This window comes from Dermochelys coriacea, chromosome 19 (assembly GCF_009764565.3).
Source record: "Dermochelys coriacea isolate rDerCor1 chromosome 19, rDerCor1.pri.v4, whole genome shotgun sequence".
Taxonomy (NCBI): domain Eukaryota; kingdom Metazoa; phylum Chordata; order Testudines; family Dermochelyidae; genus Dermochelys; species Dermochelys coriacea.
The window spans coordinates 7,887,720-7,909,677 of NC_050086.2; the positions used below are offsets into that span (position 1 = coordinate 7,887,720).

General features: G+C 49.6%; 1 protein-coding gene across 5 annotated transcripts in view; it reads left to right on the top strand.

Moving 5' to 3' along the window:
- LOC119845521 (CYFIP-related Rac1 interactor A-like) overlaps positions 1 to 21,958 on the top strand; it is a 38,441-nt gene that overhangs the window by 7,500 nt on the left and 8,983 nt on the right. The window contains exons 1-3 of one of the 5 annotated variants that reach the window (XM_038377907.2): positions 17,387 to 17,951; positions 18,171 to 18,251; positions 21,388 to 21,467. In XM_038377907.2, the coding sequence (XP_038233835.1) occupies positions 21,395 to 21,467 (73 nt within the window). In that variant the 5' untranslated portion in view covers positions 17,387 to 17,951; positions 18,171 to 18,251; positions 21,388 to 21,394. Of the gene's footprint in view, positions 1 to 16,066; positions 16,152 to 17,379; positions 17,952 to 18,170; positions 18,252 to 19,130; positions 21,468 to 21,958 lie in introns of those variants that run through there. The other 4 variants (XM_038377908.2, XM_038377909.2, XM_038377904.2 and 1 more) reach the window with 4 other exon arrangements.

Below are 21,958 nucleotides of genomic sequence, written 5' to 3' on the forward strand. Positions count from 1 at the left end.
GCCCAGTTGCTCTCGCTGAGGCAGAGAACTGGTTGGCTTTGTAAGAACGGAGTTAGCCCTGCCCCTTCGGACAATTGCTCAGGCGTTAATCAGCAGTCCAGCCCTGCACCGACAGCTCCCACACTGCAAGCGACCAGAGCCGCGCAGAGAGATTCCAGATGGGGAATTCATCTCCATGTCAGCAGGGCACTAAAATCTCCTGGAGCAGATGGAGTTGGGGATTCGTTCTGGGCTTCTGGCTTATTTAATGAAGCGGTTTGGGGTTTTTATATATTTTTTAAAACAGAGAAATAAGAAATAATCCATATGTAAAAAAAAAAAAAACTCGGCAGAGAAGCCACTAGTCCCATCACACCCCTACCTATACTCCAAAGCCATCCAGCAGGCCGTGCACACACCACAAACCTCCTTGGAACCAAGCTGTCCAGCTCTCTAGTTTCGCTAATCCTGGATTTACCCTCAGGGCTTCTTCTATCACTTTATGAGATAAAATGCGCGTGTTCTGCAGGAGCTGAGCCCTTGTCCCTTGCTCAGGGATTGAAGAAAAGAGTGGGCAATACCCTTCCCACCCCCATAGCTTCAAACAGAGCGCTTAGGGCCGGGCCCGGGACAGGGACAGAACGTGCATCATCAGATGCTGCATTACGGTTTAACGAGGAGTGTCAGACAGTTTATGGGGCCTGTGGATGTATTGATGTAACAAACAACAACAAAAAACAGGGCTGCTTGGAGATTTAAGGTTCCCATTAATTTAGTGCTTCCGAATATCAGCACTGGCTTCTAATTTGACAAAGAGACGGCTGTTCTTTTTCAGGTTTCAGAGTAGCAGCGTGTTACCCCTGTTCTTTTTCAGGTTATTTTAACTCTGTAGCGAGCCACAGACAGAAAAATACCACGACTGGGGTGGTAAGTTAGTTTGTCATGGCAACCTGAGGCAGAGGCTCACAGAACTTAATTGCTGTGCAAGGATGGACAAAAAAGGACCCTAAATGGAGGAACTAGATGGCGCTCAGGGGACCAGAGGGGGACATGGAAACTTCCCCCTATGTGGCTAGTTCAAATCCAACCCAATTCCGCAGAAAGTGAAAGTTATCACCACGTATTGTGGTAGCACCTACAGGGATAAGGCCTCATCGCACTAGGAGCTGTACATGCAGATAACAAAAATACAGCCCTTACCGCAAAGCGCTGGCAATCGAAGATGAGAGACAACAGGTGGATCCAACAAGAAGACAAGGGGTACGCAACAGCCATTTGGTGACATCTGTCTACCTGTGTATACCATGTTCCTCCCCACAGCATCTGGGCGTGCCATGCAAATCAACATTTACATGCACGAACGTCCTCCACCTGGTCTAGATTCCTCCCTGCTCCAGGAGCACCTGGAAAAGCTTTGAAATGGTATTTAGAACCTCTGCGGGAGGTGTTGCCTGGAAGGCTTGGTCACAGCAGCTAGCATTGCATGTCACTGGGACAGCTGAGATCTGTGGTTATCTCTCACCTCCTCCAAGGGAGTTCCCACAGCTTCAGACCCACTCACAAGACAGACATGTCCCCATTGCTCATGTGCTCTATGCCTGGGGTCTGCAGCTTTATAGTGGCTGTTGAATGAAGTTGTCAAGGGAGGATGTGGTCTCTGAATGAAAGATGTTATGTTAGGTAGGGAGGGCTGATACCACAGACTGGCCTTCATGAGAAAAGCCAGGATCGTGAATATGACCCTCTGCAAGAGGAGACTGCAGAACAAGGGAAGCGCAGGGGTGGTGGGCTCTTGGATCCAGATTGTTCAAGGTATTTGGGTGCCTAGCTCCCACTAGAATTGGGCACCTAAATGCTTTTAGAAAAGGAGTACTTTGTGGCACCTTAGAGACTAACACATTTATTTGCGCATAAGCTTTCGTGAACTTTTTGCGGATACAGACTAACACGGCTGCTATGCTGAAACTTGTCTAAATGCTTTTGAGACTCTGGGCCTTGGTGACCAGCAGTGCTGAAAGCTGGACCAGCTGGCGTTACTTTGTGGTCAGTGTGGCCGTTTCTGATGGATCACAGGCTCAATATCTGCTTTCCCATTAGCCCTGCTACATCTCTGAGGCTGGTCATGTCTCGGAGGCAAGATGGTTAGGATCCGTGGTAATAACTACAATGAGCTTTGGATCGGGAAGCTCCTCAGTCGAATTTGCTCATCATCCAGTTGGCTGCCCAGAAATCCGCTGCAGAGAATCTCTTCCCTAGGATGACAGTACAGGAAACATTCACTGAGTACTCCCAGGACATGCGATTACCATAACACAGCTGGGACGCACGGTGGAAAGAATCAACCACGGAAGGCTGACCCGATCAGCCGAAAAAACAACCAGTTCACATTAGGACGTAAAATAATAGGAAGTCAGTGCCTGAACCGGGAGAAAAAACAAAGTCATGCACTCCCAGATCCAACCATCTAGACACTCATCAATGCCAGGGGGCTACTTAGCCACCATCGAGATTGGAGTCCCATCAGTCCCTGTTTGGAAAAGACTGGCCCGATCTCTTGGCTGCCCTATCCATGTGTTGGAAGGTGTGGGGCATTACCAGAAGATGCAGAGCCCCACATCAGGCTGTGGGGATGACCCTAGAGTAGACAAAGAGGCTGCTGGAGGGATGTCATAAGCATGCACAACTGGGGGAGTCCATACTCAGGAAAGATGGGGTTCTGGCATGTGTTGTTTGGCAGAGAGATTCACAAACCTGTAAGCCAGCCCTGAGGACATGCTCCCTAGGTATTTGGGGGTATACTGGTGTCTGGTGGGAGCTAGAGGGATGCAGCTATTTGGCTGGCAATTCAGAGCACAGTAATTAAAGCAACTTCCTCACTCATGCACTTTTAAGTGACCTTGGAACTGCAACTCAAGGAGATGCAAGAAAGGGCGAGAATGGAAAAGAGAGAGGAAGAAAAGATGACAAGATTGGCAGCGATGGAGGACCTCCACCCACCCATCACGGTTTTATAATGCACCCCTCACCCTGGCATCTGGTTTGCAGTCTCAAAGTTGAAGTGTGAATACTGTGTCACTGGCACGACTGAAAGTTACCCGTGTTAGAAATGGTTAGTTGGCAGGGAGTGCAAAGCGCATCATTTGTTTCCAACCACCCGGTACATCCTGCAGACGTCAGGAAAGAGCGGGGCTCTTTTTCTAGCCTCACTTGCTCTTTTGAAACAGAGACCTCACACTTTTTCTTGCGCTTGTGGTTTGTTTACATGGTGTCTGCCATTCAGAAAGCAAAAGTAGAAGGCCAGCTAAAGACTTTCCTGAGACGAGACTACTGGCTGGTTGGAGAGTGGTTTGTTAAGCACCATTCTCAGCAAGTGACCTGATCCGAATCAGACAGGATATGACTGCTGCAGTTCAGGCCAGTTCTTAGTCCTAACAGAACAGGGTGTGGGGAACATTTGGAGCCAAGTACCATGGAGGGTTGCAAAGAAATTAAGTGCTTTGCAATGGCCAAAAGTCACCCTCCAAAGTCTCTCCCCTCAGGTATTCCTCCTTGCAAGAAAAGACAGGGTCAGAGAGCATCAGCCTTCTCAAAGTCGGGTGCCGTAACTTAGATCTACCTGATCCCCTTTGCATAGAACTCATCCATGGAGCTCCTGCCCTGGCCACATTTAAATCCCTCTTAAAGACCCACTTCGGCTGTGCTGCTTATGGTGAATCAAACTGACCGGTATATAAATTGCCTGTTGTTGTTCCCCTTTCTCTGACCAGGGTCTAACTTGTCTGTCCTCGAAGCAGGGACTGTCCTTCTTTAGAGTAGCAGCCGTGTTAGTCTGTATTCGCAAAAAGAAAAAAGGAGTACTTGTGGCACCTTAGAGACTAACAAATTTATTAGAGCATAAGCTTTCGTGAGCTACAGCTCACTTCATCGGATGCATTTGGTGGAAAAAACAGAGGAGAGATGTTACAGTGGTGGCTTTTCTGGAGCCTAGTATGTTGTGGCAAACTCTTGCTGTAGCTCACGAAAGCTTATGCTCTAATAAATTTGTTAGTCTCTAAGGTGCCACAAGTACTCCTTTTTTCTTTTTGCGAATACAGACTAACACGGCTGCTACTCTGAAACCTGTCATTATGCAAGACACTGAATTTAGCCGTATAGAGTGGAAATCTGTCAACTTCATAAATTTGTTAGTCTCTAAGGTGCCACAAGTACTCCTTTTCTTTTTGTCCTTCTTTAGTGTTTGAAAAGCACCTACCCTATTGCAGGCACCCCATAAATAAACAACGAGAGGCACCAAAATCTATATTCAAGTACCTAAATCAGTGGCCTGATTCTCAGCAGTGCAGGACATTGGCAGCTCCCACTGGTGTGCAACACCTCTGAAAATCAAATTATCTAGGTGTCTAAACACAGGTGGAGGTGTCTAACTTAAGGGGCCCAGCTGTGAAAATGCTGGCCTGGATTTTTACTCCCCATCCGCTCTGCTTCTCCATTGAATTCCTTCAGTTCTCCTGTTGCATGTCTGTGTCCAGGCTATTGAGCTGTCTTCACATGTGGAAGAGGTCCCTTTCCACTTGGGTATGGGCAGTTTGTTCGGGTAACTGACCGTGGTTATGGTATGGGCGGTACCCGAGTTGATAATCATGGTGATGGAAGTGTTGGCAGTCATGGTGGTGGGAACTGGGTGGCGCTATCGTCTCTGATGGGGCGGTGTTAGCAAGGAGGATGAGAGTGGTTGAGGTGCCCAGGAGGAAGGTTATGCTGGTTTGGGAGCAGTGGCAATCAGGCTGTTGGGCAGCTGATGCCCTTGCCCCATGTGCAAACATGAGGAAACGGAATCAGAGTCAATTCGATTTAACCTCATTCAAGGTAACACTCACGGCTGTTTGTTTCACAGAATCGCTCTTCCTGATGGTGGAGGGCAGCTGCTCCAGACTGCCTACGGCCCAGTGCCCTCAATTGGGAATGCTGCCCCCCTTCAGGCCAAAGCCCTGCGGGTACAGTGCAGATGCCCACGTCCTGTTAGGGGGCTCCAAAGCAGCTGTCACAGGGGTTCTTTTGCCTGGCCTGCCAGCCACAACAGTGCACAAAAAGGGCACTTTCCAAACTGCCCTTAATTAACAAGCATCTATGCGGAGCTGCCACCTTGCCGGCGATTTGTTATTTATTTAATTAGCTTATGGAGCGCCCTGTCACCACGGCAGTGAGGTGCTCATTAAGGCATTCAAAAGTGCGGCTTGCAGTCGAACCACCCACCACGGGGAGCTGGTGTTGGCAGAGCTAATACTGGGGTCGAGGAGACTCATGAGGCTGGAAGTGGTGGCAGCAATGCCAGAGTGGCTGATTATTTGGCAGGTGTGAATATCTGTTTGAAGGCTGACGGCGCTGGTAGCAATGGTACCAACGGTGCTGCAGTTGAGACGGTGGCAATGGATACGGAGCTGGACTCCCAGAAACCTGCTAATGGGAGAACAGGAAAGAAGCCGTGGGCTGCTGAGAACAAAAACGGGGCTAGAGTGATAACCTGGGAACAAGCTTCTCCATTCACATACAGCGCCACTCTGCTGCTCCCCCCGCCGCACTGTGTAATGCCACTCAGAAGGCAAATGACTAAGGGAAATCAGCCTGCCTGAGATAACTTGGCATGGAGAGGGACCAGACAAATGGCTAGGATGGCATTTGCCCGGGCTCTCTTGTGCTTTGGAGTGGGAAGGTGCCAGGATGCACTGTAGTTCTGCCATCCTTCTGCCCAGGCTGAGGACAAAGATCTGTCCCAGAGGGGATTATTCAACACTTGGCATTAGAGACAAGCACTGAGATGTAGCATGGGTGACCCCTTGTATTTCAGAATGGTACCCATGGGGCTCTGGCATTGGGAAACATCTGTCTCACCTTGGATCTACTACAGCATAACCTAACATCTAGGGCCAGCTCCTCAGCTAGGGTGAACTGGCTTATCAACCGTGGAGCTACACCGGTTTACACCAGTTGAGTATCTGGCCCTGGGGTGTTACAACAGCATCTGGGATCATGCAGAGATGAGGGATGGCTGCATCAGGTTTGGTATCTTACTGCAGGGAGAGACGAGAACTCTCTCTACATGGCAGTGTCTACGAGAATGAATAATTTTCCTCACCTTAAAGATTTTGTCTCATTTAATTCTCCAGCAACACAACATTCCAAGAAGGGACAAAAGTAATTTAGTCTTAAAGGAAACCAGGTTTTATTTTGCGAGAGCTGTTTGAATAAGGAGTCAGACCGTTGTAGCCTTTACTATAAATAAGGCCAAATCCCTTTGCACTGTGTTCTATTACAATTCCAGCCTGGCATCTCTATTAGCATAGTGTAACATCACCTCTTACCCAGGAGGTTAGGAGGAAGAGGAGGGGGTCAGGGCCCGGGGGCAAAGAAGGATCCACAATAATAGCTTTTATTTTCAAGGAATAGCTTTCTAATAGGATCCTTGTGAGAAGCTGAGCGCTCCCTTCTTGTCCTGGAGAACACTGCAGCCATCTGAGAGTTTCAGTGAGGTCGGCTCTCTGGCGGGGTAGCAGCTGCCTTGCATTCACGCAGAGCCCCTCCCCGAATGTGTTTCTCAAACAAGCGAGAGGGACTATTCGCCATGGCGAGCTGGGTGCAAATTGCATCATCAACCCTAGGCCCTTTCCCTTTCGGGTCTTCCCCCGTGTTAATTAAACCCGAGCAGTTGGCCTGTTACATGCAAAATCTAGCTTTCAATAATGGTGTGGCCCAAAGAGACAAAAAAGACAGAAAACCCTAACCCAGGGCTGATGCGTCCTCTGCCTCTTCTTACCCACGAGTGAAAGAACGAATGAGAAAGCAACTCTGGGGGCAGTATAAGGGGAGGGCTTTGGTCTGTCCTCAGCTACACCCATCTGCATGTCCCCGGCATCTGGAACGCCACTGAAGTCAATGGGTTCACACCAGTGCCTCAGAGCAGAATTTGACTCAGAGGACCAGACCACACCCTGTGGTCTTTTGCTGAGCAAACCAGGTGTTGGCTTGCAGGGAAGTTCCTCCTCTCCCCACCCCAGGGATGATTTTTTTCTTACCTGCTGCTTGGTGCAATCTGTTCCATTGGGACTGTGGGCCCCAGTGACAAGCCTGGCCTGCAAGGATGATGTATCAAGATCAGGGATGGGACCAAGGGGTGGGGCTGGATTTCACCCCCACAAAACCCAGGGGTGGAATTTTAACCAATGCCCCCACCAGCACATCACTGATCCCTATCTACATCAAGCAACTAGCAGGTTGGTGATTATGCAGAGGGATCGCCACTGACACAGGACCTGATGCTGCTCCCATTAAAGTCAATGGAGCAGCTATGGGAGACCCCCTAGGAGAAGCCATGGTTTCCTGTCTCTGCCAGTTGTCTCGTCTTGTACATAGGCTGTAAGTTCTTTGGGGGAGGGAATGTCTTTGTGTTCTGTGTCTATACAGTGCCTTGCACAATGGGGGGCTTGGCCCATGACTAAGGCTCTTGATTGCTACTGCAATATAAATTAATAGTAATTATAATAATCTGGTGACCTTACTCTGGTTGTTGCTTAGGCCGTATTCAGAAGCCAACTCCGATGTCCGATTCTTCACTGGTTTCCTCATTACCAAAAACCATTTTCCAGGGGACACACTGGTCCTACATGACAGCCCTGCTCACTGGAAACATGCATCTTTAAAACAGCAAAGAATAACAATCCCGTGTACTAGCTGTGGCTCGAGCACCCGCTGTCAGTCTCTGGATGACGAGATATTCTCCCCTCTGGGTCTGATGACTTGTGGGGACTGTTGGTGATGAAAAACTCACCTATGCAAACAGAGGCATAAATCACAGAAAACCAATGACTTGGAGACGTGTTTGGGAATTTAGCTCCATGTCATTGGAAATAAACAAACAGTCTCACACAGTCCAGTTACAGTCAGTTTTCTAGTAAATAATAGAGGGGAAGGACAGACCAGTGGTTCAAGCATTAGCTTAGGACCTGGGCTCAGGCCCCTGCTCTGCCACAAACATCTGGTGTGACCTTGGCTAGTCACTTAGCCTCTTGGAACCTTAGTTCCCCGTCTGTCCCATGGGATACTGGTACTTCCCTACCTCACAGGGGTGCTGGGAAGAGCTCAGATAATATGGCGTCAGGGACCATCTAAGAACCTAAGGCTATGTCTACACTTCACACCACTTGCGGCAGTATGTAGCTACATCCCACAGGGAAAAGCAGGCTGCTTTCACACTGTGATGTGTAGCTACACGCATCAGTGAAAGGCTATGGCGGGGGACGTCAGTGGGGAAAGGCTCAGCAGTGGGGAGCTACCAGAGTCCTTCCCTGTGGCGGGGAAAGGCTCTGGCAGCAGAGTGGGAGCTGGACACTACGCTGCTTAAAATGGCAGTGTAGATCAGGCTCCGCTTGGGTGTGTAGGTTACACTCCCATAAGACTCAGGTGTGTCCTAACTCAACTCATCATCGACGCAATGCCTCACCATGTACATTGCTATTTATACCTGTGCTCCTGGGCATACAGTGTAAGTACCCGACACGCCACAGAAGGGACTGTACGGTGTAGCCAAACCTTAAGATTGATACTGGGCCAAATTTGCGCTGGCATCGCTGTATCAATATCAGTGGAGTTACACCAGGGACAAATTGGGCCCAATGTAGTGATGATTTTTTTTTGTAAAGAAATGAAAAAACCCATAAAAATAAAACTCACCCTTCATTGGTTGATTTTTTGGGTCGAGGGAGAGCATTTTGCACCTGGGTCAGTGGCAAATGACAGCATGCTGGAGAGGGCGTTTTGTTAAAGACTATTTTCAGAGTAGCAGCCGTGTTAGTCTGTATTCGCAAAAAGAAAAGGAGGACTTGTGGCACCTTAGAGACTAACAAATTTATTAGAGCATAAGCTTTCGTGAGCTACAGCTCACTTCATCGGATGCATTTGGTGGAAAAAATGCAAAAAATTTTTTCCACCAAATGCATCCGATGAAATGAGCTGTAGCTCACAAAAGCTTATGCTCTAATAAATTTGTTAGTCTCTAAGGTGCCACAAGTACTCCTTTTCTTTTTGTTAAAGACTAGTAGCCTATGGCAGCCCACTGGGGAATTCAGGCTGTCCTGGGATATAGAACACAAATCCGGGGAGCTGGTGGTGGAAATAGCTGTAGTTTGGTTCAAAGCTGACGTACCAGTACCAGGGGAGTGTCAAGGAGTCACCGGAGCGATGCTCTGGAACTACTCCATACGAGGCCAGCCAGGACTCTGCGGGAGCCTCCTCTCTCTGAGCAGACTATCTCCTGGGGAAGAAGCTTACACAGCTTCAACCTTCCTCGGTCTGACCTCGAAGCATTCAGCATCCCCTTCCACACCGTGTGCTTCCCACAGTGAATCCACCTGGGTGGGACTCCTGGGGAAGCCAGAGGGCCCTGCACCCCAACTCCGCAGTCAGACGTGACTCTCAGCCAGCCGGTAAAACAGAAGGTTTATTAGTCGACGGGAACGCAGCGTAGAACAGAATGTGTTAGCACAGAAATCAGTGACTTTCAGCCAAGTCCATCTTGGGGGGAGGGGAGCCAGGGCTCTGGCCCTCCCCCTGCACCCCAAGCCAGCGGAGACTGACAAGTACTCCTTTTCTTTTTGCGAATACAGACTAACAGGGCTGCTACTCTGAAATCAGTTCATGCTACTGGCCCCTGTCCTGCCCATTGCTCCTCCTCCAGCCTTTGTCTCGCTTCCCAGGCCAAGGGTCACCTGGTCGCATCCCCTCCTGGGTCTCAGATTACGAAGGGGCGGTAATAGCATATGTGCAGGCAGCTGGAGCAGCCCCAGCAAAAATCACACACGCTTATTCCCACCACCTAGATATTGGTGCAACACATAGGGAAACTGAGGCACACACAGCATTCATGCAAAACAGTAAGACTCAAATAGGCTTACATACCACAAAACAAGGGAAAATCCCCACTTCATCACAGGGAGCTTCTTGTGAGGTGAGGAAAATCGCAAACAAAATCCCATAGAAAAATAGGCGAAATTCATTTCTGTTGTTCCTCCACTGGCTTCATCTCACCAAGCTTTCCAACGTCCTAGCCAGGCTGAAAGGCGAGCATCCTGCCTGGAAGGACGTTTGAGTAGACACATACCCAATGCTTGCGGGAAAGCAGTGCGGTCTGAGGGGACTAAGCCCATGGGTAGGAAGCAGGTGGTCCCAAGTACTAATCCTAGCTCCGCAACTTATGAACTGGACGGGCCTGGGCAAGTCACTTCACCTTCCAAGCTCAGTGTAGCCACTTAAGAAATGGGGATCAGCCACCTGTCTCACACAGAGGTGCTGTGAGGATTAACTAGAACATTTCCGGGAGGTGCTCTGAATGCTATGTAAAGGCTCAGTATTATTAAACAAGCACAGGGCTCATTCCTTTCCCGGGGGGCTTCTGCTCAGATGTCAGCTGGAAGAGCTGAAGGAGATGATAGTAAAAGGAACGGATTCCTTCCATGAAAGGCTGGCTAGCTTCCAAAAGCCACTGACTTCTGGTGGGAAAACAATTAATAGAGGCAAATACGGTGAACCTTCAAGGCGCAGAGCACAGAGGTGCAGGCTGTCCTCACTCACAGCAGGGAGGAACCAAATGCCCATATGGATAACATCAGACAAATTAGAAACTGAGAGCAGGCAGTATTGCAGGATGCAGGGCCCAGCTCCTCAAAGGCACTTAACTCCCATTAAAATCAATGAGAGCTAGGCATCTCCATATTTTTGAGGATCTGGGCCTAACACCCAATCTCCGTGCTCTATGGCTCTGGACTGAGCTGTGGTTGCCTTTATTTTGGTATTTAATGTCCCGGTATAGCAAGGGGTAGTCACAGAAAAGATGATTGTATACAAATGGTACCTTCTTTCTCAGCTAAAAGAAAAGGAGTACTTGTGATACCTTAGAGACTAACAAATTTATTTGAGCATAACCTTTCGTGAGCTAGTGAGCTGTAGCTCATGAAAGCTTATGCTCAAATAAATTTGTTAGTCTCTAAGGTGCCACAAGTACTCCTTTTCTTTTTGCGAATACAGATGAACACGGCTGCTACTCTGAATTCTTTCACAGCTGTGTGTCATCACAGTCAGATCTGCTGACCCTAGTGACAAAACTATGCTTTTAGTGCTTTTCATTCCCGTTCAGCCTGCAGAGTGGGCACAGCTAGAGGAGAGCGAGTTGGATGCAATCCTGGCTCATGCATCATCAAGAAAATTATTAAGCTAGTCCCAGTGGCAGAATGATTATTACTGGTGATGATACACAAGACTGAGAGAATCCAGATCCCAGGGGGAGTTGGCAGGGCTGGCAGCTAAAAAAAGAAACGTGTTTTGAACCTGCAAGCTGAAGAAAGCTGCTAAAGAATTGCTGAGACCAACCTAGACTCCACAGTGCTGCTCCCACTGAGTCATTTCTCAGAGCAGGACTGAATTCTCGGAGCACCTTAGAGGAAGTAGTGACCTTTGTAAAAGAGGAGTGAAAGTCAGAAAACAATGGGACTGAATGCAGTGGAAGATGTAGACAGCAACTGGTCTGAATCTGTGCGTACTGTTCACCTAACATTACTGGGTGTTTATTTGATACCTGCATTTTGAGATTTGCACCGGAAGGTGTGGGCCTGAGAGATGCTAACAATGCACAAGTCCTATCGATGTCGACAGAAGTTAAAACATTCCACATCGGTTCTGATCAGGAAACGTATTCAAATTAGACTGGGGTGACAATTTTTGTTGAAATATTTGGTGGGACAAAAAATAGCTTTTCAGCTCAGCTGTTTTTGCAGAACATTTCATTTTGGTCAAAGGTTTCCAGTTTTTCAAAGGAAAACCAAGCACGGAGTACTTTTCTTTTTATAAAAATGGTCCGTTTCCAGTATTAAAAAAAAAAAAAAAAAGGGTTTTAGTCAACCAGTTTGGTTTCAGAAATTGAACATTTCTACCGAAACCTGATTTTAAAAAACAAAACGAAAAACCAGTTTCCAAGAGCAAACATTTCCCTGTTCACAATTTTGGGGTTTTGCAAAAATAAATAAATAAATAAATAAATAAATGAAATTATTTATGGAGAATTAAAAAAAAATAAAAATTAAAAAAAAAGGATTCCCACCACAGATAAATGGCATTGTTTTTACCAGCTCTAAGTAAAAAAGTTGCACTGAATGCTATTGAGAATTTGTATTGCAGCAGCTGTTGTGCTAGGTGACATACAAACACAGAACTTTTTTTTTTAAATGGATTTTATAAGCAATAAAACAATTTGTAAGAAAGATAGATCTAGTTATCACATTCTGATTCCCATACATGCTGTATTTTCTCTCCTAATATTAACTACAAAATGTTAAAACTTACCAAAAGGACAACTAGCAGAGAACAGAAAGAGGGGAAAAAAGAAAGTAAAAGCAGGAGGAAAGATAGGCGTGGCTTCCAAGCTGCCGTTAATACCACGAAAGCCACACACTTCACAATGGAGTCTGTGAATTTAAGTGTCTTGGACTTTTCCAGAATGAAGAATAGGAATGCTTAATGTGAGTTGCACTGTAGTAGCGACTAGAGGCTGCATACGAGCTTGAGGTCACGTCATGGCAGGTGCTGCACAAACACATAATATGAGATAGGCCCTGCCCCCAAAAATGTACAATCCAGGGAGACAAAGGGTGGGAGAAAGGAAATACTACGACCTTCATTTTACAGCTGGGGAACTAAGACACTGAAAGGTAAAGGGAGGCTGTGGCAGGGCGAGGAACTGAGGCCAGTGCCTTCAACACAAGTCCACCCAGCCTTCTGCTGTCCGCCTTTCGCTTCTAGATTATGGGAGAGGACTTTTTCCCCCACATGCCCAGAAGGGGGAGTATGGTTCCATTTTGAAAGGATGCTGCTGAAGTCGATGGTCATGGCTTTCGGGCTCACCACTCACTCTGTTTTTTCCACCAAATGCATCCGATGAAGTGAGCTGTAGCTCACGAAAGCTTATGCTCTAATAAATTTGTTAGTCTCTAAGGTGCCACAAGTCCTCCTTTTCTTTTTGCGAATACAGACTAACACGGCTGCTACTCTGAAACCACTTATATAGTGACACACAATTCCTTAAACTGAAGGACTCAACCAGAGCACGTTTGCTCAGAGTGTCACACTACCCGATGGTTTGCGACTAGTTGCAGACCGGATCTCTGGAGAGAACTGATGAGTTTATGACAGCTGTTTCTTTATGCCTTAGCATCTCACTGACATCGTGCAAAGAGTATTTCCGCCTCAAATTAGACAGAGTGTTGCTGAAGCATCACTACCCAGCTGTTCACTCTGGATGGTGGGATGGCAAGGATCTCTAGCTTAGCTCTTCTTTCTCCATCTGTTTGTACTTTTTCCTCTGTGCCACCCAAAATTTCTGAAGAATCTCCAAGACTTCGCTCCCCTCTGAGCTGTGCAAGAATGAAGAATCAGTGGCCCTGTGGCAAAGTGGCTTCCCAGGACTGGGAAGTTTCCTTTAGGAAAAGAGCAGGGCATATTCTTGTTTTTAAGGGGCAAACATAGTGAAATCCATACCCATACCTGTGGAACTCCTTGCCAGAGGATGTTGTGATGGCCAAGACTATAACAGAGTTCAAAAAAGAACTAGACATGTTCATGGAGGATAGGTCCATCAATGGTTATTAGCCAGGATGGGCTGGGATGCAAAACCATGATCTGAAGTATCCTAGCCTCTGTTTGCCAGAAGCTGGGAATGGGCGACAGTGGATGGATCACTTGATGATTACCTGTTCTGTTCATTCCCTCTGAAACACCTGGCATTGGTCATTGTCAAAGACAGGATACTGGGCTGGATGGACCATTGGTCTGACCCAGTGTGGCTCTTCTTATGTTCATATTGTGTGGAATCTTCCCTGACAACTTGAAATGGTGCTGAAAATAAATACAAGAGAAAACAGAAGTAAAAGGGTATTTTAAATCCTTTACTCAGTGAGCCAAGTTCTGCAATATGTTCATAGTTAGGTTTCAAACCTAAAATTCTGTTCAGTTTGCTATGGTTCATATGATCCTGGGCTGAGTTATGGTTTCAGGAGGGAATCATGTGAAAAGAAGCAGAGTAGAAAAATGCTACAATCCCAACACTAGCCAAATCCCATCCACAATCCCCATGTGGCTAAAGGTTTCAGCCAAATGATCAATCGTAAATAGGTAAGACATTAATGGAACCACTTCACACCTCTTCAAGCTAATGACTCACTCTGTCTGCAGGCTCAGGAAGACAGCCCTGTATTAGGTCATATTCAGAAGAGGAGGGTTTTTTTTAAGCAGCCATCATGCCACCAGCCCTTAGTTGGTGCAATGCTGATATGGTCATACCGCCATGAACCAGCTCTGTTCAAAACTCAGCCCTGACACATGTTTTCTATTTCAAGGGATGGCTCTGATGGCATTTCACACTGAGTGTTTGCGCAGATTCAAACCTAAACCACATGACTGTACTCTGAGCCCATGTGAACCAAAACCAAAGAAAGTTTTGCACCTCTCCTAGCTGACTGGCCCAAACTTCGGGCTGCTTTGTCGGTGCATGGGAGTATTGCAGTGGTATTTATGGGATGCCTGGTATTTATTTGGTAGACTGGAATGGTAACATCAAGGAGTGTCAAAGAGCATGCATAGTCCATTACTGACAACTGGTCCATTACCATCCACTTCTGTTTGTCTATGTAGCCATTCTTAATGATAATTTATTAATTGCCTAGATACTGTGCTGAACTGCTGATGGCCTGTTAACAATATTTTAGAGAGATTGCACAGATCCTTTGGAAGCAACTTAATTCTAAATGCAAAGAGGAAAGACCCTTCCTGATCACTGCTCCATTCTAACCTTTAGATAAGGGTCAGACTCGGAGGCAAAAATACTCTTGGTCCCATTGTATATTTAGCGATGGATGCTACAACACTGCAAACCTTCAGCCTGCAACTTTACAAGATGTTGAAGAGGCCTCTCTGCCATTCTCACTGACATACAGTTTTTAGACATCTGCAGAAGGCAGTTCATCCCCAGTACAGAAGCCATGACTCATCTCGGCCAAGTGGCAGCGATAGTAATCTATTACTTCTCCCTGGGCTAGTGGTAACTGATGCCTTTTCATGTGTATCTTGCAATCGAAATGGTCTTTGATAGGAAATTGCATCATGAAATGAGTTCAAATCCCATGCAGCCCTGGGTGAGAAAAGGAAAGTTTGGATTGTAGACACATATCACGGCATGATTAGAAACTCCCTGTCTTGGGCATTTACCCCTTGTTGCTCTCGACAGACAGAAGAGCAATAGGCCCCTTATGAGCTCAATATGGGGTTTGGGGAGGATGTCTTAAGGAGAGATTTTAGCTGTTGCCATAGTGATGTGAAGAGCTCAGCACCAAAATGGAAACCAGGCAGAGATGCAGAGTCTGTACTGCAACTTGATCTCGCACTCAGAATTCCCTCCCTGTCACAAAGATTGGCCATGCTGCCTTGAGGACCAGGAAGGCACAGGGTCCGAGGTAGGAGTTAATGGAGGGTGTGATGGGGTTGGTCCCGACGTGATGAGGATGAATCTGGTATCTAAGCCAGCCTGTGAAAGAGACAGAGTCATTGCTAGCTGTCATCAGCTACAGATCCTGGGTTTAATTCCTGAGCAAACACTTGCCCCAAGCCAGAGGGTCACCTCTTTGATTCACAGGAACATCATTCTCTGACAGTATCATGTTTGGAGACACATCCAAGGTGGTGATCTGAAAAGGAGGAGCCCCATGATGTGGCCTGCAGAGGCAGAATTTTAACTGGCGTTACCCTAATATCTTCCTCCATGTGACCCACTCCAGGCAGTTTTTCCTGAGATCTTTGTGTAGGCCTTCACTGAGCTCCTTGGTAGCTCTCCCTGGATGAATGGGCAAGGCCTGGGCTCAGGTAGTCATTCCCTGGATTCCAACAAGAACACCTGGCCCTCACTATCAGCAGGTTTATAGGGAACTGCTTAACTCATGAAGATGGTTGAAATTTGGAAGCCTCCAGTGATGTTCTGTCCCTCTCCTTCTCACTGCAGATTTCTGCCAGCATATGAAGTGATTTATGAGCAATACACAGCCCCAGTTCCTGCCATAGAGGTCACTGAAGCATCAGAAATCAAGGTAAAGACCATCATCACTTGTTCTGAGCAGACCCAACTGGGAGGCCAGCAATGGAGGAGGTTACAACCTTAGAGAGGAGGTTGTGATGTTTACTAGTGGGAGCTCACAGATAGTCTAGGCCCAGCCCCTCTCAGCAGGATGTAAGAGCACCAGTTTAAGTTTAATTCCCCTAGCAGGCACTGGATGGACATGGGATAGCACTTCAGTTTCAATAGGAGGCACTGTGTTGAGTGGGTGAAAAGGGGAATAGCCAGCTACCCTAGCTATAGCAGGAGTCACTGAAGGAAGTTACGCAAGAGCACAGCTTCCAGCGCCGACTCCTGCCAGCATCAGCCAGATAGTTAATGGCAGAGGAGCTCTGCTAGCCGGGGTCCTGGTGCACCCCCCCCATGGAGTCATTTTTACAAGCACAGAGTATAGTCGCCCAGGCTGACCTAGGCCTCTGCTCAATGTCTGTTACCAAGTAAGCCCTAGCAACTAGGGCCTTGGTACCCTGGAGTTGGGCTTCTTGACCCCTGCAGTTGATACTGCCCCTGCCCTAGCCATCCTCGGGGGGACAATCAGTGATAGCAATAGACTGGAGGAGAAAATTGAGAGACCCCTGGTTGTGAGGGGGCTAGTGTATCTTAAAATTGCAGTTGAGAGAGGCTGAGGGATCCTGACAGAGGCTGCAGCAAATGGGCAGCACCTTAGGAGAGCAGCAGATGGAGGTTTCAGGTCACAGCGTTCCTCTCCAGCACAAGGATTCTTTCGCTGTCTTTCTGGACTGCAAAGCAAACCAGTGCTGGACCGACAACAGTGACCCCAGCACCGAGCTCTGGTGCCCCTTGATGGCAGGTCAGACTGGGTGGACGCATCGTGGTCGTTCATGAAGGTGGTTGAGTCTGATGGTAGGACAGACAAGGAGCAAGACTGCCCAAGGGGTAGGGCACTGGATGGGGAGTCAGGAAATGCAGCTTCCGTTCCTGCTCTGCCACTGACTCACTGTGTAATGCTGGGCAAGTCACTTCACTGCTCAGGTTCCCCCTCTGCTTAATGGGAATAATGAGACTTCATGATGATGGTGAACTGCCCGGAGCTGGACAGCTGAAGCATGCCAGGCCTTAGCCCAGACCTCTCAAGTAGCAGTATGTAAACCCAAGGGGCGCATGCATACTGGTGCTCAGGGAGCCCTGTTCCCATTCGTTTGTGGAACCGTCCCATGCAGCTTCACAGGGACTGGTTTGCCTGCAGCTCCGTTTAAGGAAGTGTAAAGGTCATGGTGTTATGGGGACAGGTGTTTTCCCATCCCAGTGCCCTCAGTGGCAGACAGATGCTAGGTGGGCCCTATAAGAGCTCCTGCCTTCTGACCACAGCCAGTCAGGCGAACAGGTTCTCAATGCAGCTGATGGGGTGCCAAGAAATAGCAGCAGCAAGCGTTAGGGAAGCCAGGGGGCCTCTGCCGTTCTGCTGGGCTAGGAGGAAGTCCTGAGAGGCAGAATAGCTCGGGTGGAGGGGAAGATGTGAGAGGCTCACACAGGAAATTTGAGGCACGGAACAAGCTCTCCGCTTCCCCTCCGGCCTCAAAAATAGAAAAAACAGAAGTGGCGGGGAGAGCAGTCGCGTTTCCACATCCTCACGCAGACACCCAGCAGGAGAGGGACGCAGCGGAGCAGAGGGCTGTGCTGTGAACTGTAGCATGCCCAGCTTTCACCGCCACTCACCTGCTCTTGCATCCCAAAATCCATAGCCAGGTGGGGAGGCAGAGGGAGACTCCCCTGTATTTGCAGAGCCGATACCAGCTGTATCTGGCACAAGCAGGTAAGTCAGCCCAGGCTTGATAGTGTCACCCTCTGGTAAGAGGGGATGACTGCAAGGGAGCTTTTGGCCAGGGGCTTTCCGCCGGGCATGGGCCATCTGAGAGGTGCAGGAGGTTGGATGGCTCTGGGCCAGGTGGGAGGAGGAGCGTCGTGCTCCGGGCGGTGGCATGTACCTCTCAGTGCTTGTGCTGTTCCATTCTGTTCTGTTTCTCTCGCTCAGGTCTGCTGGCCATGGGCAACCTGATAAAGGTATTGGGCAAAGATTTAGAAAACTGTCCTCATTTTTTCCTGGATTTTGAAAGTAAGTCCCGCGCTCAGGGCTGGGGGATTTCTGTGCCTGGCAGGAGGAAAAGCCGCTGCTCTCTAAAGATGACCATACATTCACACTGGTCCCTGCAACGGGCTTGACTGACGGGCCTTATTACATTTGGCAACGTCCCTAGAGACCTCTCTGAGCGAGGGCAGCTACAGCCAAATGAACAGTGGGAAACAGTTCCCTAGCTTGAGACAGGCTGGCACTGGCAGCTCCCATAGGTCAGGCTGGACAGGTGGACACAGGGCCGGCCTTACTGGTGGGCAGGGGGGTGCACCAGGGTCGAGAGGCAAGGAGTGGGTGCAAGCCCGGGGTGTGAGACTGCAGAAGGGAGCTCAGGGCAAAGGGTGAGAGGGGAGGTTGCAGGGCCTGGGGTGATGAGTGGGGAGCCCAGGGAGGCAGCAGCACTAGGAGCAATGGATGAGGGGGCCAGGAGAGGCAACAGGAGCCAGAGGGATGGCTGGGGAGCCTGGGGGAGGCAGTGGGGGCCAGGGTTGATGGGGAGCCTGGGGAGGTAGCGGGAGCCAGGGTGGATGGGTTGGGAGCCTGGGGAGTTGGCGGGGACCAGGGGGGATGGGTGGGGAGCCTGGGGAGTTGGCAGGGACCGGGGGGATGGGTGGATAGGGAGCCCGGGGAGGTAGCAGGAGCCAGAGGAGATGGGGGGATGGGTTGGGAGCCTGGGAAGGTGGTGGGTGCCATGGGCGATGGCTAGGGAGCACAGGGAGGCTGTGGGGGCCAGAGGGGATGGAGGGATAGATGGGGAGGCTGTTGGCCCAGGGGTGATGTGGGGGATGGGTTGGGAGCCCGGGGAGGTGGCAGGGACCAGGGGGGATGGGGGCGATGTGTTTGGAGCCCAGGGAGGCAGCAGGGACCAGAGGCACCAAAATACATTTTCGCCCAGGGCACCATTTTCCCTAAGGCCGGCCCTGGGTGGCCACTGAGCAGGGGAGTGGGGTGGGGCATAAATAGACTCTCTCCCATGTGAAACCACCATGTGATTTCCCTGCCGCCTGTCACATCCCATCTCCATCGCCAGCCGGGTCCGGGGAGGGAAATCTTACGTCCCCCCATCGAATGAGCAGCTCCAGCCTCACCCTGCAGACGCCAATGGCAAGCTCAGGGGCTCCCCTGGTTTTATCCTTAACGGGGGGGAAATTCCTCCACGCTGGAGCACTCACCGCTCTGCAGCTGCTGCCCAAGCAGAGAGGTCCCAGGCCACTGGCTCTCTGTATTTATCCAGCACCCATGGCTCTGGGATCCAGTTGCCAAGACAGATTTGCTATGGAGCGAGGCTTCCCAGCAACCTGGGCAATCCATTTATGGCAGCAATGGAGGAGAGGTGACATTCCCCCGGAGGGTATTTGGGAGAGAGAGAGAGAGGCCGTTGCCGTTCACACTAGGATCTCAGCCCCAAACATGCTCTCCCGAGGCAGCTGCCTGGTCTGCCCCATGATGCCTGAATCCCCTTCTAAGCTCACAAGCCTGTAGGACTTGGACCACTAATAAGCCTCCCGGCAGGCCAACAAGCCCCCAAAGAGCCCGTCTGCCTGTAACGGCCGGTCACATGCTGCCGCAGAAGGAGGAAGGAAGGATTTGTGCTGCCTCATTGTACTGCAGGCAACATCCAATAGCTTCAGGGAGCGAAACTCCCTTTGGCCCCAGCCCCTGGAGCTTGAGGATGAGTCAGGTCAGGGAGCAGCACAATGAGAACTAAAACAGAGACTTGTTCATGCTGGCAATGCCACCCCACTGCTTGCTGTGGGGTGAGAGGCCCCCATGGTCAAAACACACCCAGGCTAGAGCTCGCTCTGTAAGCTGCACCAGTGCTGAAGAGGGTCCGGCGCTCCCGAGGGGGTAGGAAAGGGAACAAGGACGACAGAAAGCTGGGGTCACTCCTAAAATAACCCACCTGCCTTTGAATAACCTGGGCAAACCAGCGAGACAAGAGCCCCCGTGGCTGCCCCTCCTCATCCACCCAGAGAAGCAGCTCAGAGTCAGCGCTCAGGAAAACCCGAGGGGTGTAAAAATAGTGCCAGAGCAGCACAGCTCATACGCTGCCTCCCGGCGGGGGCTGAGAGGTGAGCGCTCTGTTCACCACAGAGTCTGGCTCAGAGAGGCCTGGGGGGAGCCCAAAATAGTCTTCTGGCTCTGCAGTGCTGGGGAGGCCCTTGCAGCGCGAGGCTGGAGATGGGGCCAGGAGGGATGGCTCAGCCCTAAGGCCCCATTCAATGACCTTTCCTGGTTGTCACATGAGCAATTCCCCCAGCAGAGCTCCAGGTACCTCCTGACTGTCAGCAAGTCAGGAGACTCCCTTCCAAACATGCTGCCAATTTGTAGCAGAGCCTGGCCCAGACCCATGTTCTGGAACCAGGGCTGGACACGTCCAAAGCTTCAGCCTGGGTATGGGCCAGGAGGTTAAAGTCTCATCGGAACCATGTTGCCTCCGGGTCCCCGGAGCCGGCTGTAATTGTGGGGTAGATGGATGTTCCATGCTGCTGTGTAATTACCTCCCTGAGACTCAAGGGGAAGATATTGGCTTTGGAGATGAAATGAGACACACCCACCCCATGCAGTGGGACTCCAGAAAGCCCTGGGACCATTCCCCCCTGCCCCGGCCCTTCCTGGAGAACAGCGGCTCTCCCTCACTTTGTTTGTTACTGTTGGTCACCACCCCCATCAGCCAACGCTCATCTCCATCTGGGGGCAGGAAGAGGCTGCAGCTCATTGGGCTGGGAGCAGCTGCCGGGCCGCCCTCCCGTGAGCCACGTATGGCTGCAGTCGCCATCAAGATCTTGGGAGAGTCTCTAATGAGCCTCAGCTCGTTCTAACTGAGCAGCACGGCTCTTTAAGGTTAGAATTACCGCGTGCTGCAAAGTTGCTGGGCTAAATAGCCTTTGCCTCCCTTAGGCTCTTGCTTACGAAGAGCCAACAACTGGCACCTCTTACGTGCGGCCACAAACATTCTGGAGTCACACAGCCAGCCAAACCCCTTGACGCTCTGATGCCCGAGGGGCTCTTCCTGCTGCCCAGATGTTTCCCTCAGGCTAGTGCTCCCACTGCTTCCTTCCATGAACGCCACCTCACTACCCATCGTATTTTTTTCCTTTTGTCTCTTCTCTTGCAGGTGTCACATGGGGAACCTTCTTAAAGTGTTGACTTATAACGAACTTGAACAAGGCCCTAATTTTTTCCTTGACTTTGAACGTGAGATGGGATTTTTATTTTATTTTTTATTCCCCCCCCCCCATTCATGTCATTTTGAGTTGTCGTCTCAGTTAATCTCCCATGGCATCGTACCCATTCCAGAAATTGTAGCGATTTCCTCCCCACTCACCATCCTGCTTGGTCTCCCATAGGCAATTTCCTTCTCAGGAAGCTGGTCTTGCCAGGTGTTGGAGGATTTAAAAGGCTGGTTTCCAAAAGGGCTGTCAGGCCATTCAGGATGTTGGTAGGGGCATTTCAGAGCTGGAGGTGGGCTTAGCTCTCCATCCCTAGTGCCAGTTCCATCCCTGTAAGGTTATCTTCCCCTTCTGGTCACTGCTCTGTTGATTATAACCCAAAGCCACCGACAGAAGCTCAGCCAGGCATTCAGATCCCAGCCAGAAGCTTCAATTCTTAACATTTACCTGCCATGTAAATCATCTCAGTCCCACGCATTATTCCAAAGAGACAATGTTAGTTAACAGGGAGCTGTT